We start from the raw sequence: 16,646 nt of genomic DNA on the forward strand, positions 1-16,646 counted from the left end.
TGCTGATAGAAGAGAATGAAGTGATGAGCACACTCATTTTGGAGAGTAACGGCCTGCACAATCCAGCTGGCTTGGAAAGAGCAGTTCACGGCCTGCAGTACAGCAGCTGGACAACAGCAAAGACACGTCCAGCAGCACATCCAGCCGTCCTCCATCAGCAGCATGATATCCAACACGTTGAGAGTGAGAAACACACACAACAAGCATTTAGTAGCTTCAATTGCAGCAACCACAAAGTCCAGCAGCAAGGAGTGCAGTTCCAACGTCCAAGTCTAGCAGCTACCTTCACACGTCCGGAAGAAAAAGAAGAGCACAAGGAAGATGGTGTCATGACTGGAGAGGAGGCCACGACTGCAAGGAAATTCAAGTCATTCATTGGGTGAAAGAAGTAGTACACGGACACCAACAGGAAGACAGGAGCTCACAGTTGGAAGAAGAAGGTGCTGGAATAGAGCTAGTGCAGCCGCCACCATGGTGGGAGACCTTGGTCCTTCAAGCATCCAACAACCTTCTATATCCAGCAAATGGCCCAACGTAGGAAAGCAGGGGATTGGGTAAATACCCATTTTAGGTAATTACCGAAGGCCAAAAGCCGTCGGTAATTGTTATCGACAAGGGATTTACCGACGGCTCGTTGGCTGTTTCCGAGGGATTTCGGCCTTCGGTAATGCCCTTTTTTTTTGTAGTGTTGAAAAAAATACAAACTCAACTTGGCCTACTACGGGTTGGTGGATTAAACGGATTGGCTCACTAATTCACTTAATTATAATTTTTCTTAAATCCAAAAAAAATTATAATTTTTTTTAATTCAAATTTAAAAAATTTTACTCTAAAATGATATTAAACTCCAAAGACAATTCAAAATAAAAAGAAAATAACCTACAACTCAAATGTAATCCAAAAGCAAACCTAAAAAGTGAATAAATAAGGTTATAATATTAAAAATTTTTGTGTCACTGCTCCATTTATAAGATTAGAGTATTTAATGGATAAATTTATAATATTTTGGTCTCTTCAATCATCTTTTTCTTTATTCTCATTTACAATACAATAAAAAATGTTAACTAATAATATTGAAACACAAAATAATAAATAATTATATTAAACTAGGTAGGTTGGTGAGCGAATCCGCTTACCACGGGTTCAATCCGAGTAAGTCAGATTCTAAGTGAGTCAAGTTGAAAATTGGCCCATATGAAAAAAAATCATTTTTTTCAAACCCTACTCGGTCCAAAACCATGGTAGGCCGGATATACCCAAATGTTCTAACCCATTTTGACAGCACTACATGATAAATCTGAGAACAAAAGCGTGTCAAATATCCTTAATCACACAAAGATTATAAATGAGTTTTAATATAAAATTTTAAATTTCTTTTGTATGTCGATAAATTAATTATCTTATTAAATAATTATGTTGATTGATAATTTTGTGTTAAATGATTTTTTTTTAAATAATTATATTTATTTTGTTTGATTTTGGATTTATTCTTATTATCATTGGTAATAATTGTACCGATCCTATAAATAAATTACTTGGGGAGCATATACGGCATATGAAAAGAATAAAATTTACTATTTGAAAAAAATATTTGTATTTTTTTTTTTTTTGAAGAATTTTGTATCGAAAAGCATACGAGAAAAAGCATTCATTTTGAGATTGTTTTGTTGGAAAAAACATTATTGGTTATTTATTATCTTATTTTCCGTTGTTGCGTTTTACTGTTAACGTGAATTTTATTGGATTTATTATTGTTGTTAATATGAATTATTCTTGGGTCTAATCTATGTATTAAATTGTTGTTCCTAAAATGTATTAAATGTTGTGTCTAATAAAATATATTAAATTATTGTGATTTTTCTGGGATAGAGTATATTTTATGTGATTTTGATTTAAGAATGAATGAGTTTTGATATAAAATTTAAAGATTTTGGTCTTTTTTTATATCTCGATGAATTAAATTATTAAATAATTATGTTGATTGAGTTCATTTTTAAAAATATTTATATTTATTTTGTTTGATTTTGGACTGATCTTAATTGAGATTTTTTTGTAGGAAAACAAACATTAAGTCTATTATGTTTGATAAATAAAATAATAATAATAATAATTAATTAATAAAATAGTGGAATGAACATTTTTTTTAGTTTTATATTACAATCGTTTGATCAATTTTGTTTGACTTTTGTTTAAACCATCTTGATTTAACTTTGGGCCATACCAACTTGACTCACCTTTGATCTAGGGTGACTTGAGTCATTCTTTAATATAGATTAATTTATTTTGACTTTTAATTTGTATGGACTTGATTAGTTTTTCAACCTAAGCAAACTCTGTTTAACCTTTGACTTGGATTGGTTGACCCACCAACTTGACTCTCTTTTACTGGGATCTGATTGATTTAGTTTAACCTTCATTCAAACCGACTCAAATCAAATTTTGATCTGAAATGACTTAATTCAACTTTCGATTCTGACTAACTAAACTCAATTTTCAAGCATAACATAAAATATATTTAACTTGACTTAAACTCTATCAACCTTGACTTGACTTAAATGAAATCTAAACCCAGTTTAAACGTCTTATTTGACTTAGTCTAACACAATCTCATATAAACTTACTCATAGATTATTCCTGAACGATAACGTTATTTTACTAGTTTTATCCTTCTGACTCATATAGACCTACCCATAGGTTATTCTTTTGAACGATGACATTTTCTTGCTGTTTTTATCCTTTGCACTTTTTCTTATATTTATGAAGATTTCGGCTGCAATAAAAGAAATGCTTAATAACCATTATATATAGAAATCTATATATTCACGTTAATATATTTCCTCTTAACATACAAATATAAGGGGCATCACACATCTACTATGAAAAATTTAATAAGATTTGGGCTATAATGAAAGAAATGCTTAATAACCAGTATAGAAATCTATATATATTAAGGTTAATATATATCCTCTTAATAACATGCAAATCTAAGGGGCATCACACACAAATGTTATCTACTCTGAGATGAATTAGAAGGGTAAGCCATATAAGAAACTACCATTTATAAATGAGCCTAAGGACATAAAAGAAACTTGGATCTTATGGTGGCTATTATGAAATCATATTTTGACAGAATGAGTTTCCTTGTTTTTTTTGTACAGAAGTTTGAGAGACCATAACAAATCACAACATTAAGGACAAATACAATTACTTGGATTGGTGGGACCAACCAGAAAGAAAAATTGACTCAAAAGTCACAAGTAAATAGAAAAAGACAGCTGATATGGTAGGAGCAACGAAAAACCTTTGAGAACAAGTTTCGCAGTGATGCAATACCAAAATGTTACTAAGTTTGCATGACTCTACTCAAATCTTGAAAACGTTATCAAACTTTGTGACCAAGTTCTCAGCGTAGGGGACCATAACAATAAACCACCAAAAGAAAAGCAAAAGTGGCCATATTTAATTAAACAATTTTCTGTCTATTTTTTGTTGTTGGAAGAGCAAGGAGTTGAAATGATTGGTCATGGAATAAAGAAATATCAACAATAAAATAATAAACCACAAAACATAGAGTTAACATTAGTTTATATATTACAATTTTAATTGTTATATAAGTTAATTTTAACGTCTATTTTCTTTTCTTTTAAAATTGTTTAATGGAAATTTCGTGCAGAAATCTATTTTCATATTAGTTTAAAAAATATATTTTTTAGAAAGTGACGTGTGGGCAAAAATTTCTTGTTCTTAACTTCTTCATTATTTACCATATAAATTATGTAACGAAAATATATATATATATATATATATATATATATATATATATATTTATGTGGAAAATCTTCATGCAAAATAAATTGTTCTTAAAGCAAGTAAAGTATTACAGTGAGCTGAAAATTTAAATTGTTCCCTGGTCATGAAATCCAGAGATAATTTTTGTCTTGGGATTAATAGGATATTGTTGATTATTATTATATATAACCTCTAGAATGTTCGGTTTTCATTTGTAACATATCATATATTCGTCCACATGATAAGCTAAGACTTAACAGCACAACATAAGTTCCTATGCTTTTCCTTTTTGTAACTTGTCAGCTAAGGAGTAAAGTCAGTCAAAGACTTTTTTGCATTATAAATTCATTGCCACAGCACAACACAACACAAAACAAACACTGAGCTTTGTTAATAGCTGCTTCACCACCTTTGCTTCTCATATCTTCCTATCTTTGTTACAACAATGGATGTTATAGGTTTTGGTTTCAGACCCACAGAAGAAGAACTTGTCGACTATTACCTCAGACACAGGTTGCTGGGTGATGATCCACAAGTCCACGTCATCCCCGACATCGACCTTTGTGAAGTGGAACCTTGGGACGTACCAAGTAATAATCTAAACCTCTAACACTTCATGCATCTTCATGCAACCATCACTTGTTTTTTATCTTTCTCTTATAATTTCTTCACTGATGTTTACTTTTTCTCTTGTTTGAAACAGTGTTATTCGGGGAATCTGATGTGCAATTCGATTTTCGAGAATGGTTTTTCTTCAGTCCTGTTGGTTTCAAGTATTCAAACACTAAAAGGATTAACAGGACAACCAAGTGTGGCTTCTGGAAACCCACTGGAAAAGATCGTGAGATTAGGAGCTCCGACTCCAACATTCTCATTGCCACAAAAAAGACTCTCGTTTACTACAAAGGCCGCGTTTCACGTGCTGAGAAGTCCAACTGGGTTATTCATGAATACCATGCTGTTACCTTTCACGAAAGCCAGGTTCGTATGCGTTTTGGAGAATTTTAACACTCATTAGAAATAGTCTTTCTTGATTTTTCTTCGTTGTTCTATAGCCTTTGACATATATCAGTGGATATTTTAAGTTTTAGCATATATAAGAAGTTCCAATGATCACGTCACTTTAGCATTTCTTGATTCGTTTTGGCTTTTCGTTTCTTCGAATTGTATGAAATAACTTCTGATTATGATCTATTTTGCAGAGGACTTTCGTTTTGTGTCGCTTGATGAAGAAACCTGGGGGAACAACTGCAGGTGGAGGTGATGATGGGGAGAGCAGTGGAATCATGGTTTCTGGCTATGAGAATCAGTCAATAGCAGGAGGCATTCCTTCAGTAAGCTGAAACATTCTTCACGAACATATTAACACTCTGTCAATGCTGACAATTGATACTTGTGTGTATTTTCAGAGAAGTACTTTTTCTGGAATGGGAACGACCTTACAGCAAGACGAAACGTCTTTTCCAAACTCCTCATATCACGATGCCTATTTTAGAAATGAATCTAACATCGAGCATATTTCATATGAAACTACCCAGGAAGAGGAATTCCTGAATAATATTTTTGTTCATGACGGTTATGTTAACAATGAACAAAATATAAATACCTTCTACAATACTTTCACCCCATCGGAGTCATTGAGAAAGGTATACCATAAGAATAATGATACGGATGCTGAGGTCGTCTACGAACAGGTAAAGATATATTGTCCAAATTTTTCCAATGATACAATGAGCATCTCCATTTGTTTCTGAACTGTCCTATTACTTTAGATTTGATTTCTTTATTTTGAACATTTTGAATTCATCTGTTTATTTCCTTCTGAAATCATTGCAGGGTGATAATATTATGAATATTTCAACAGTGTTTAATAGATATCTTAACTTAGATGAATACCATTCATCAAAAGGGTTTGATTCTGAATTATCAGACGTGGATATCAAGGAAGATGTAGGTATGCCATCTTCCGTCCATGAAACAAACCAAGAGAAAAAGAAGAAGAAAAAGAAGAGCATATTTTCTTTCTTCTAATCATCACAGAGGAAGGTTTCAAACAATGCAGTATTCCATGTAGAGGTGAGAAAATCAAACAGATTCATTAGAAAATGAAGATTACTTTCTTGACGAATGAGGCAGATGCTTCATTTGAACTGATTTTCACTGTAACATATTGATACACCGTGCTGCACTTGATGTATTTTGTAGGCTCGGAAGGATTTTTTCATTGTGAATCAGACGAACCGGAAGCCATCAATCTTCTGATAACAAATAGTAAAGGTTCTTTCATCTATATGGAGACAACGTCATCAAGACAACGTAGTTTTAATGGTTTTTATGTGTGTATTATCACGTTAGTTTGGAAGTATTATCACTTTAAGTACATGTAGTATATGTGAAGGGCTGATGGTGAGTGTTACCATAGTTCCTTTTCTTGTATTACCATGTTTTTTTTTAACTGAGATGAAGTTTCTTATTTGTAGCCAATCTAGTTGGTGCTTCTTAAAAGCAGTGTGCATTCATTTGAAACATATCTGAGTAAGCCTATGTGATCAGTACAGAAAGTGTTTTTGTTTGTTGAAATAAAACAAAGAAGGGACCCATCCACCATATTTCAAGGGCACCAAAAATGCCACTACCCAAAAGTTGCTAAAGTTTTCCACTTCTTCCTTGTTTTACGGAAAATGAGTGCCTCTTGTTTTTGGACTCATTCACTTTCTCAATTCATAAATTGAGATGCAGCGTGCAACTAAATGCAAGAAGTGAAGCCACATACCAGAGAAGAAGAATACCATTGTGAGAGAAGTGCCACGGTGAAGTAAGAAAATAGAGATGGTTGTGTGAGAGATTTATACAGAAAGAGTCTGTTATAGTGAGTGTGAGTGGAAAGTGAGAGTTTTGTATACCATCCGAGAGGGTGAGATATTTATTGAGAGATCCTCAGAGAGTGAGAGAAAACACTGTAATCCTACTTTCATAGTGGAGATAATTTTCTGGACTAGGTCCCGTGGTTTTTTCCGAGAGGATTTTCCACGTTAAAATTTCCAGTGTTAATTTTCTCTTTCTCTACGCTTTCATTTTTTACGCTTCCGCATAGTGCCCATTTTGGGGTTCACAGAGGAGGGAACAAGTACCGCTGTTTCCCAACAGTGGTATCAGAGCTACCGGTTCGAAAAGTCACGGTCCTGTGAAACTCAAGATGGAAGGAGACATGTTCAAGTTAACTGCGGATAATTACTCCTACTGGAAGCCGATGATGGAAGACCATCTATACTGCAAGGATTTGTATGAACCGATCACAAATCCGGAAATTCCAGAAGGGAAGGCCGAAAAAGACTGGGAGATTCTGAATCGTAAAACAGTGGCTATGATTCGGAAATACATCGACAGAAGTCTCTTTGAGCATGTATCGACTTATACCAATGCGTATGAGTTATGGACAAAGCTTGAATCAATGATTCAAAAGAAGACTCCCAGAAATAAAGCTCACCTTGTCAGACGACTCGTAAAGTTGGAGTACACTGACGACCAGAATATGATCGAGCATCTCAACACCTTCAAAGGTATTGTGAACCAACTAATGAAGGCGGATATGAAGATTGATGACGAGTTACAAGCTCTTTTACTCCTTAGTTCTCTACCGGAGAGTTGGGACACGTTGGTGGTCACTCTCAGTAACTCAGCACCAGATGGAAAGCTCAGTCTGGATAACATCACAGACAGTTTACTGAATGAAGAATCCAGAAGGAAAGAAAGAGGATCGAGTAGTCACTCAGAAGCCAATGTTGTTGAGAATAGAGGAAGGAGTGAAAACAGAAGCAAAGGAAAACGTGAAAAGTCACGAGGAAGATTCAAGTCTCGTTCCAAAGGTTTGACATGCTTTTATTGTGGAAAAGATGGTCACAAGAAGCAAGAATGTAGATTCCTGAAAAGAGATCAGAAGAATGGAACTGTACACCCTGATGTGGTAGATCCCAAAAAGAAGTTGGAGGAAAAGACTACAACAGCGGTGGTATCAAATGATGAGAATGTGTTCCTTATCACTGAGGTAAACTATCTAAATATTGATTTTGATGATTGCACTTGGATAGTAGATACCGGAGCATCTTTCCATGTTACTCCTCATGAGGGATTCTTCTCATCCTATCAAAAAGGAGATTTTGGAACAGTGAAGATGGGAAATCATGTCACAAGCAAAATTGTGGGCATAGGAGAAGTGACTTTGACAACAGAAAATGGAAACAAACTTGTGCTGAAAGAGGTAAGACATGTACCAGAAATGCGTCTAAACCTTATCTCAGTTGGTAAGCTAGATGATGCTGGAATGAACAACCAGTTTGGAGATGGAAAATGGAAACTTAGCCGAGGAAGCATGATTGTTGCTCGAGGCAAAAAGGAAGGCTCCTTGTACGTCATGCAAGGAAAGATATGCAAAGGAGAGACAAATGTTGCTCAAGAAGAAAGTAAGGAGTTATGGCACAAAAGACTGGGCCACATGAGCGATAAAGGATTAGAGATCCTTGCGAAAGATCATCTCCAGAGTATAAAAGGCCAACCACTTGAATTATGTGAAGACTGCCTATCAGGTAAGCAGCACAGAGTATCTTTCCATAAATCTGATAATAGAAGTAGAAGAGAGCATATTTTGGATCTTGTGTATTCAGATGTCTGTTCAACATCCGAAAGGTCCCTTGGTGGTGCTCAATATTTTGTTACCTTCATTGATGACCACTCTAGAAGATTGTGGGTCTATCCATTGAAAAGAAAAGACGAAGTTCTACGAATCTTCAAGGAGTTTCACGCCTCTGTTGAACGTGAAACTGGTAGAAAGTTGAAATGCTTGAGAAGTGATAATGGTGGAGAGTACAGAGGTCCATTCGAGCACTATTGCAAGACTCATGGGATCAGACATGAGAAAGTACCTCCCAAAACACCTCAAATGAACGGTGTAGCTGAAAGATTCAACAGAACGATTGCCGAGAAGGTCAGAAGCATGTTGTCTCATGCAAAACTTCCCAAGACATTCTGGGGGGAGGTAGTGCTAACAGCAACTCAATTGATCAACTTATCACCTTCAAGACCATTAAACGGTAAGATACCAGAAGAAGTATGGTCCGGTAAAAAGGCCTCATATCGTAACTTGAAAGTCTTCGGATGTAAGGCATCAGTTCACATTCCGAAAGATGAAAGAGCAAAGCTCGATGCTAAAGCGAAAGAGTGCATATACCTTGGTTCTCCAAGAGATGAATTTGGTTTCAGATTATGGGATCCTGCAAACAGAAAGATTGTTCGAAGCAGAGATGTGGTGTTCTTTGAAGATCAGACAATCCAAGACATCAAGAAAGTGGAGAAACCAACACTTAAGCTGATAAGTGATCAAAGCCCTATTGTGATGAACAACTTAGGGGGAGAGACTCATCAAGCCGAACCAGAGTTACAACTTGATGAAATGGCTGAAGAAGCTGATCAACCTAATCTGACGGAAGAAGATCAACCAATTGAGGATGCTCCGCAAGAACCCCAATTGAGACGATCAACAAGACAGAAGCAACCGTCAAGAAGGTATTTTTCAGATGAATATGTTAATTTTACTGATGAAGGTGAACCTCAAAGTTTTGTAGAAGCAATGGAGACGGAAGACAAAGGCAAATGGTTGCAAGCCATGGAAGAAGAGATGCAATCCTTAAAGGAAAATGAGACTTATGATTTGGTAGAATTACCAAAAGAAAGAAGAGCATTGCAGAACAAATGGGTGTTCAAGCTCAAGAATGAAGAGAACAACCCAAGCCCAAGGTACAAAGCACGAATTGTCGTGAAGGGGTGCAACCAGAAGAAAGGAATAGACTTTGATGAAATATTCTCACCAGTGGTGAAGATGACATCCATTAGAGCAATTCTCGGTCTGGCAGCAACACTAGACCTGGAGATTCAACAGCTGGACGTCAAAACAGCATTCTTACATGGAGATCTAGAGGAAGAAATTTACATGAAGCAACCAGAGGGTTTTGAAGAACCAGGCAAAGAACACTTGGTGTGTCGTCTGAAGAAAAGTCTCTATGGTCTGAAGCAAGCTCCAAGACAATGGTACAAGAAATTCGATTCCTTCATGATTCAACATAATTTCAAGAAGACCTCCGCAGACCATTGTGTGTTTGTGAAGCATTATGAAAATGGTGAGTCCATCATACTTCTCTTGTATGTTGATGATATGTTGATTGTAGGGAAGGACAAAATTAAAATAGCTGCTCTCAAGAAGGCATTGAGCAAGTCTTTTGCCATGAAAGACCTGGGTGCAGTAAAGAAGATACTTTGAATGAAAATCTCCAGAGATCGTTCTAGAAGAATGCTATGGGTATCTCAAGAAGATTACATTGAGAAAATTCTCAAAAGGTTCAACATGCATAATGCCAAATCTGCTCGTGTTCCAATTGCTGGACATTTCAAACTTAGCAAGTCGCAATGTCCAAAGAATGAAGAAGAAAAAGAAGAAATGAGCAAGGTACCCTACTCTTCTGCCGTGGGTAGCCTTATGTATGCAATGGTTTGTACAAGGCCAGATATTGGCTATGCTGTAGGAGTTGTGAGCAGATACCTGTCGAATCCAGGAAAGGAGCATTGGGAAGCTGTTAAGTGGATACTGAGGTATCTAAGAGGATCTGCCAAAAGAAGCTTGTGTTTTGGCAATGGAGATCTAAAGCTAATCGGATATTCAGACTCAGACATGGCTGGAGATGTCGATTCAAGGAAGTCAACATCAGGTTATCTGATTACTTTTGCAGGGGGAGCTGTTTCTTGGCAGTCAAAGCTACAAAAATGTGTGACATTGTCTACTGCTGAAGCAGAGTATGTAGCGGTGACTGAAGCCTCTAAAGAGATGCTATGGATGAAGAATTTCCTAAGTGAATTAGGACATGATCAAGATGATTATGTGGTGAATTGTGATAATCAAAGTACCATCCATCTAACCAAGAACCCCATGTTCCATTCACGCTCGAAGCATATCGACGTGCGGTATCACTGGATACGAGAAGCGCTGGATGAGAAGAAATTGAAGATAGAGAAAATCCATACAGACTTGAATTGGTCTGACATGATGACTAAGTCAATACCAATCAAGAAGGTTGAAGACTGTTGCCAAGGTGCTGGTATCTTGGTACCTTCAAATTAAGTCAAGAAAGGATGGAAGACCCATTTTTTGTTTTATGGGGGAGTTTTGTTGAAATAAAACAAAGAAGGGACCCATCCACCATATTTCAAGGGTCAATGTTTCCACTCCACCAAAAATGCCACTACCCAAAAGTTGCTAAAGTTTTCCACTTCTTCCTTGTTTTACGGAAAATGAGTGCCTCTTGTTTTTGGACTCATTCACTTTCTCAATTCATAAATTGAGATGCAGCGTGCAACTAAATGCAAGAAGTGAAGCCACATACCAGAGAAGAAGAATACCATTGTGAGAGAAGTGCCACGGTGAAGTAAGAAAATAGAGATGGTTGTGTGAGAGATTTATACAGAAAGAGTCTGTTATAGTGAGTGTGAGTGGAAAGTGAGAGTTTTGTATACCATCCGAGAGGGTGAGATATTTATTGAGAGATCCTCAGAGAGTGAGAGAAAACACTGTAATCCTACTTTCATAGTGGAGATAATTTTCTGGACTAGGTCCCGTGGTTTTTTCCGAGAGGATTTTCCACGTTAAAATTTCCAGTGTTAATTTTCTCTTTCTCTACGCTTTCATTTTTTACGCTTCCGCATAGTGCCCATTTTGGGGTTCACAGAGGAGGGAACAAGTACCGCTGTTTCCCAACATTGTTGCTGTTCAAAAACATGATGGTATGTCTGTCAGGTCAGATGTTTAATATGCAGTCAATGACATTGTTGTTTTCTTATCCAATAAAGAAGATCTTTAAGCAAATCTTTATTGTTCCAAGACAGCAATATTATGCAGAGAGTTTTACAGTAGACAAAGAGGAAGAGAAACGAGTGTAGTGTATTTCTCATTAACCAACAATGAAAGTACAAGACAATGTATATAACAACAAATGAATGCACATCTAACTGTAACAGTAAAACAGTTAAGACAGTTAGAAGTTTTGTTTTATATTCTCAACACACCTCTCTAAAACTAAACTCCTTATAGATTTAACTCCAAGACAATCTCTTAGCTTCTCAAATCTGCTTTGCCTTAGAGCTTTGGTGAAGATGTCTGCTATTTGAGCTTCTGTAGGACATTACACTAGTTCCAGTCTTCTTTTGCCAACTTGTTCTCTCAGATAATGAAATTTGGTCTGTATATGTTTGCTTCTACCGTGTGAGATAGGATTTTTAGATAGGTTTATAGCTGATCTGTTGTCTATCAATAACTGGATTGGCTTACAGCATTCAATCTTCAACTCATTCAAAATTGTCTCTATCCAAGCACACTGGCATGCAGTCTCGGTTGAAGCAATATACTCAGCTTCGCATGATGAGAATGCTACAACACTCTGCTTCTTCGAATAACAGGAAAACCACGCTCCCATATAATTAACTACATAGCCGAACATGCTCTTTCTATCCTTTTGATCTCCACACCAATCCGAATCACTCCAAGCTTTTAACACCCCAGTCATTCCGTCAGTCTTCTTGGGAAAGCAGAGGCCAAAATCAATTGTTCCTTTTAGGTAGCGCAATATATGTTTGGCAGTGGAGAGATGAGATTGTCTGGGATCACTCATGAATCTACTTACCAGCCCAACACCATAACTAATATCTGGTCTGCTATTGCACACATACCCGAGTGATCCTACAATCTGTTTAAACAAGGTAGCATCAGCCTTTTTGTCATCAGCTTGGATAGACAGCTTGGTATTAGCCAACACTGGTACGTTCGCGCTGTTGCAGCCTTCCATGCCAAATCTCTTCAAGACTTCACTAATATATCTTCTCTGATGCACAAGCATTCCATCAGTAGTTCGCAGAAATTCTAGTCCAAGGAAGTAACCCAAACTACCAAGGTCGGTCGTTTCAAAATCTTCTTTCATTCTTGTTTTAAATCCTTCGATAGCTTCTGCTGTACTTCCTGTTACAAGCAGGTCGTCTACATACAAACAGACCAATAGAACACCTTGTTGTTCAACCTGTTTCACATAGATCCCAAACTCAACCGTGCACTTCTGAAATCCAAATTCAATGAGCCAAGAGTTTATGTGAGTGTTCCAAGCTCGAGGTGCCTGTCTCAGCCCGTACAAAGCTTTGTTTAGTTTATACACTTTCCACTCCTCATCTTTCCTCTCAAATCCAGGTGGCTACTTCACGTATACTTCTTCTTGTAAAGGTCCATTAAGGAAAGCTGATTTCACGTCCATTTGGCATGTCTCCCAACCTTTTAGATTCGCAACAACATCAACAAGTCTCACTGTCTCCAACCTTGCAACTGGCGCAAACACCTTAGTGAAATCAACTCCAGGCTTTTGCAGAAAGCCCTTAGCAACCAATCTAGCTTTCAACTTAGCTATGCTACCATCTGGTTTATACTTTTTTTCGAACACCCACTTCACCTCAATTGCTTGTTTGTGTCGAGGCAGTTCCATCATTTCCAACGCTTTGTTCTTCTCTATAGCTCTCAATTCCTCTATCATTGATTCTTTCCATTCTTTCATGTTGATAGCTTGCTTCCATGTAAGTGTTTCAGCATCAGCCAAGAGTGCGGAATGAACAAGGTCACCTGATTCTGCTATCTCATTATCCATGAACACCTCGTGATCTGCAAGCCTCGTTGAAGGAAATCTAGTTCTTTGAGATCTCCTATTGTTTACTTCCATACCAGCTGCTAGCTCTTCGACTTCATCAGATCTCTTCTCCTCAAGCCAACTAGACACAATATCTCTACAGATTGGACTTGTCTCTGTTTCCATCCAATTAAACATTGTTGATTCATCTATCAAAACATCTTTGCTGATCACTACCTCATTCTTCTTTGGGTTATATAGTCTGTATGCGCCAGTAGAATGGAAGCCTACCAGTATATAGACTTCGCTTTTATCTCCTAGTTTCTTTCTCTTCTCGTTTGGAACGTGTTTAAAACATACTGAGCCAATGATCTTCAAGTTATTTGCTGACGGTTTGATCCCAGTCCACGCCCTCTTCTGGTGTGCAGTCTGCTAAAGCCTTCGTTGGGCATCTGTTCAACAGGTAAGCTGCTGTGGTGATAGCCTTTCCCCATAGGTTGTGTGGTAAGTTTTTCCCTTTAAGCAAACATTTGGTCATTTCAACCAGAGTTTTATTCCTTCTCTCGGCCAAGCCGTTGTGCTGAGGCGTGTAAGGAGCTACAACTTAGTGTGTGATTCCCTTTTCATCACAGAACTTGCTCATCTCCCCAGAGTTGAATTCTCCACATCCGTCAGTTCTGATGATCTTTATTCGCAGGGCCGATTGCCTCTCCACCATGGCACAAAATTTTACAAAACATGAGAAGACTTCTTTCTTTTATTTTAGCAAATAAATCCATAACTTCCTAGTCCATTCATCAACGAAGAGTAGGAAATATCTATTACCTCCAAGAGTCGTTACTTCGAAAGGACCACAGACATCTGAATGGACAACCTCGAGTGGTTGCTTAACAAACTTAGGTGTTGCCTTCTTAAAATTCAATCTGGTCTGCTTCCCCATAGCGCATCCTTCACAGATCTTCTTAGGAATATTTATCAGGGACACACCTTTTATCAGTTTTTTGCTGCTTAATAAGTTCAGACTTTTGAAATTCAAGTGTCCGAATCTATAGTGCCTTATCCAGCTCTCTTCTTCAACATTCACCGAAGACAAACATTGTATTGCAGCCGCATTCAGGTTCACCTTGAATGTCCTATTCTTGGCAAGTGGAGCCTTGATCACCAAACGTTGCGTTTTATCAAAAACATCTATGAGGTTCTGATGCATGGACATGGTATAGCCTTTCTCCAGGAGCTGCCCAAGGCTTAACAGGTTACTCTTCATCGTTGGAACATATAACACATCGTCCATGTAAGTTACTCCTCCGTTCTTGCAGGTGATCAACACTCTACTAACTCCTTCTGCCGTCACAGTGCTATCATCCGCAAATCTCACATTGCTCTTCTTTCTTGGATCAAGATCTACAAGCCACCCTCTTCTTTCGGTCATATGATTAGAGCACCTAGTATCTAAATACCAGCACATATCATTCTCAGTGTGATCACTGTTATTGTTGGACAACATAACGCGTTCAACCTTTATACCCTTCGCCGCATGGCTCACCTTAAGCGACGCGTGTTCGGTGCACTTCTTACGCGTCTCTGCATGACGTGATGCTTCTGGTTGCAACTCAAAATCAACCTTACAGCAACACCTGCCTTCCACTATCACACTGCAGATGCCCTTTTCTTCAATTTTATCTGAAACACCCATCAACACTACATGATCCCATTCCGAATCGCAAGCGTCCTGAGCCAAATTAGCTGCTTCTTCATTCTTGACCTTCTTGGAGGATTCGTTGTGCCAGCACTCTGAAGAATAGTGCCCATACTTGTTACATGTATAACATGTGTATATTTCTTTTGTCGAACCCTTTTCTTCCTCTTCCTCTCGAGTGTCTACCTCCTCTGTTACTTCCTTCCTTCTGTTCACCACCATTATCTTCACCGTTTTGATCTAAGAATTTTATATTTCTTCCTCCGCTACGTCCACCATGTGATCTCCCTCTACCTCTACCACGATTCTTGAAGTTTTGATTACTTCTCGCTTGCAACGCCTGACTCGTTCCTTGTGTCACGATTTTCTCTGCATTCTTCCTTTCAATTAATCTTTGTTCATGTGCTTCGAGTGAGTTCTGCAGCTCTTCCACTTTCATCGCCTCAAGATCCTTGCATTCCTCTATAGCAACCACAATGTGATCGTATTGCGGTGTCAAGGTTCGGAGTATTTTCTCAACGATCTTCTTATCCTTCACGATTTTGTCGCATGCTCTCATGGCATTGACTACAACTTGAATTCTTTCAATATACTCCATCATCGTCTCTTGCTCGCCCATGCAGAAGAGCTCGTACTATCGTTGTAGAGATTGCAAACGAATCTTCTTCACCTTTCCAGAGTTTCCATACCCATCTTGTAGAATATCCCAGACTTCTTTGGCCGTGGTGGCTTTCGATACTTTCTGAAAAATCGTAGAAGAAACACATTGATGCAGTAGCATTCTTGCCTTGCAATCAAGTCGTCTATTTTCTTTGTACTGCTTCTTCACTTCTTTAGTATCACCTTTCAAAGATTCTTGAAGTCCTTTCTTTACCACATCGTCAACTTCTTGAAACCCAAGGATAGCCTCACACCACTTCTTTACCGCACCAGTCATCATAATCCTTGCCATCGAATATCGGGAGATTACTATGAATTAATCCGGCCATCACACCACTTCTTTCTTCTTGAACCGAATCTTCAGTTCTGATACCACTATTGTTCCAAGACAACAATATTATGCAGAGAGTTTTACAGTAGACAGAGAAGGAGAGAAACGAGTGAGTGTATTTCTCATTAACCAACAATGAAAGTACAAGACAATGTATATAACAACAAATGAATGCACATCTAACTGTAACAGTAAAACAGTTAAGACAGTTAAGAGTTTTGTTTTATATTCTCAACAATCTTCATGAAAAAATATTAAAAAATGAAGGCTACCTGGAATTTTATTGAAAAGATAATGCATGTCAAAGTTCTAAGCTTAATTCAATGGTTTTGAATATAATAAAAATTATGTATTAGATTAATATATAAGATATCTAAAATATTTATAATAATAAAATATCTTCTAATGTTCATCCAACCAGAATAAAAGACTAGACTCAGTACCCAATTGACTACAACATGCGGCATGA

The 16,646-nt window shown here is 37.4% G+C and overlaps 1 protein-coding gene across 1 annotated transcript; it reads left to right on the plus strand.

The window, feature by feature from the left end:
• Positions 1–4,177: 4,177 nt before the first annotated feature.
• LOC108346384 (NAC domain-containing protein 62) lies at positions 4,178–6,424 on the plus strand. The gene is made up of 6 exons (XM_052867998.1): positions 4,178–4,379; positions 4,493–4,770; positions 4,992–5,123; positions 5,199–5,483; positions 5,626–5,865; positions 5,995–6,424. The coding sequence occupies exons 1-5, from the start codon at positions 4,235–4,237 to the stop codon at positions 5,818–5,820; spliced, it is 1,035 nt and encodes a 344-aa protein (XP_052723958.1). The 5' UTR covers positions 4,178–4,234; the 3' UTR covers positions 5,821–5,865; positions 5,995–6,424.
• The last annotated feature ends 10,222 nt before the right edge of the window (positions 6,425–16,646 follow it).

Source organism: Vigna angularis, chromosome 9 (genome assembly GCF_016808095.1).
Source record: "Vigna angularis cultivar LongXiaoDou No.4 chromosome 9, ASM1680809v1, whole genome shotgun sequence".
In the NCBI taxonomy this organism is placed as follows: domain Eukaryota; kingdom Viridiplantae; phylum Streptophyta; class Magnoliopsida; order Fabales; family Fabaceae; genus Vigna; species Vigna angularis.

What these genes read in the sequence shown, in the direction of transcription:
- LOC108346384 (XM_052867998.1), top strand. Translation starts at nt 4,235, where the DNA reads ATGGATGTTATAGGTTTTGGTTTCAGACCCACAGAAGAAGAACTTGTC. An exon ending in TTACCTTTCACGAAAGCCAG is followed by an intron (nt 4,771 to 4,991) that starts GTTCGTATGCGT and finishes TCTATTTTGCAG; the next exon opens with AGGACTTTCGTTTTGTGTCG. An exon ending in CTGAGGTCGTCTACGAACAG is followed by an intron (nt 5,484 to 5,625) that starts GTAAAGATATAT and finishes AAATCATTGCAG; the next exon opens with GGTGATAATATTATGAATAT.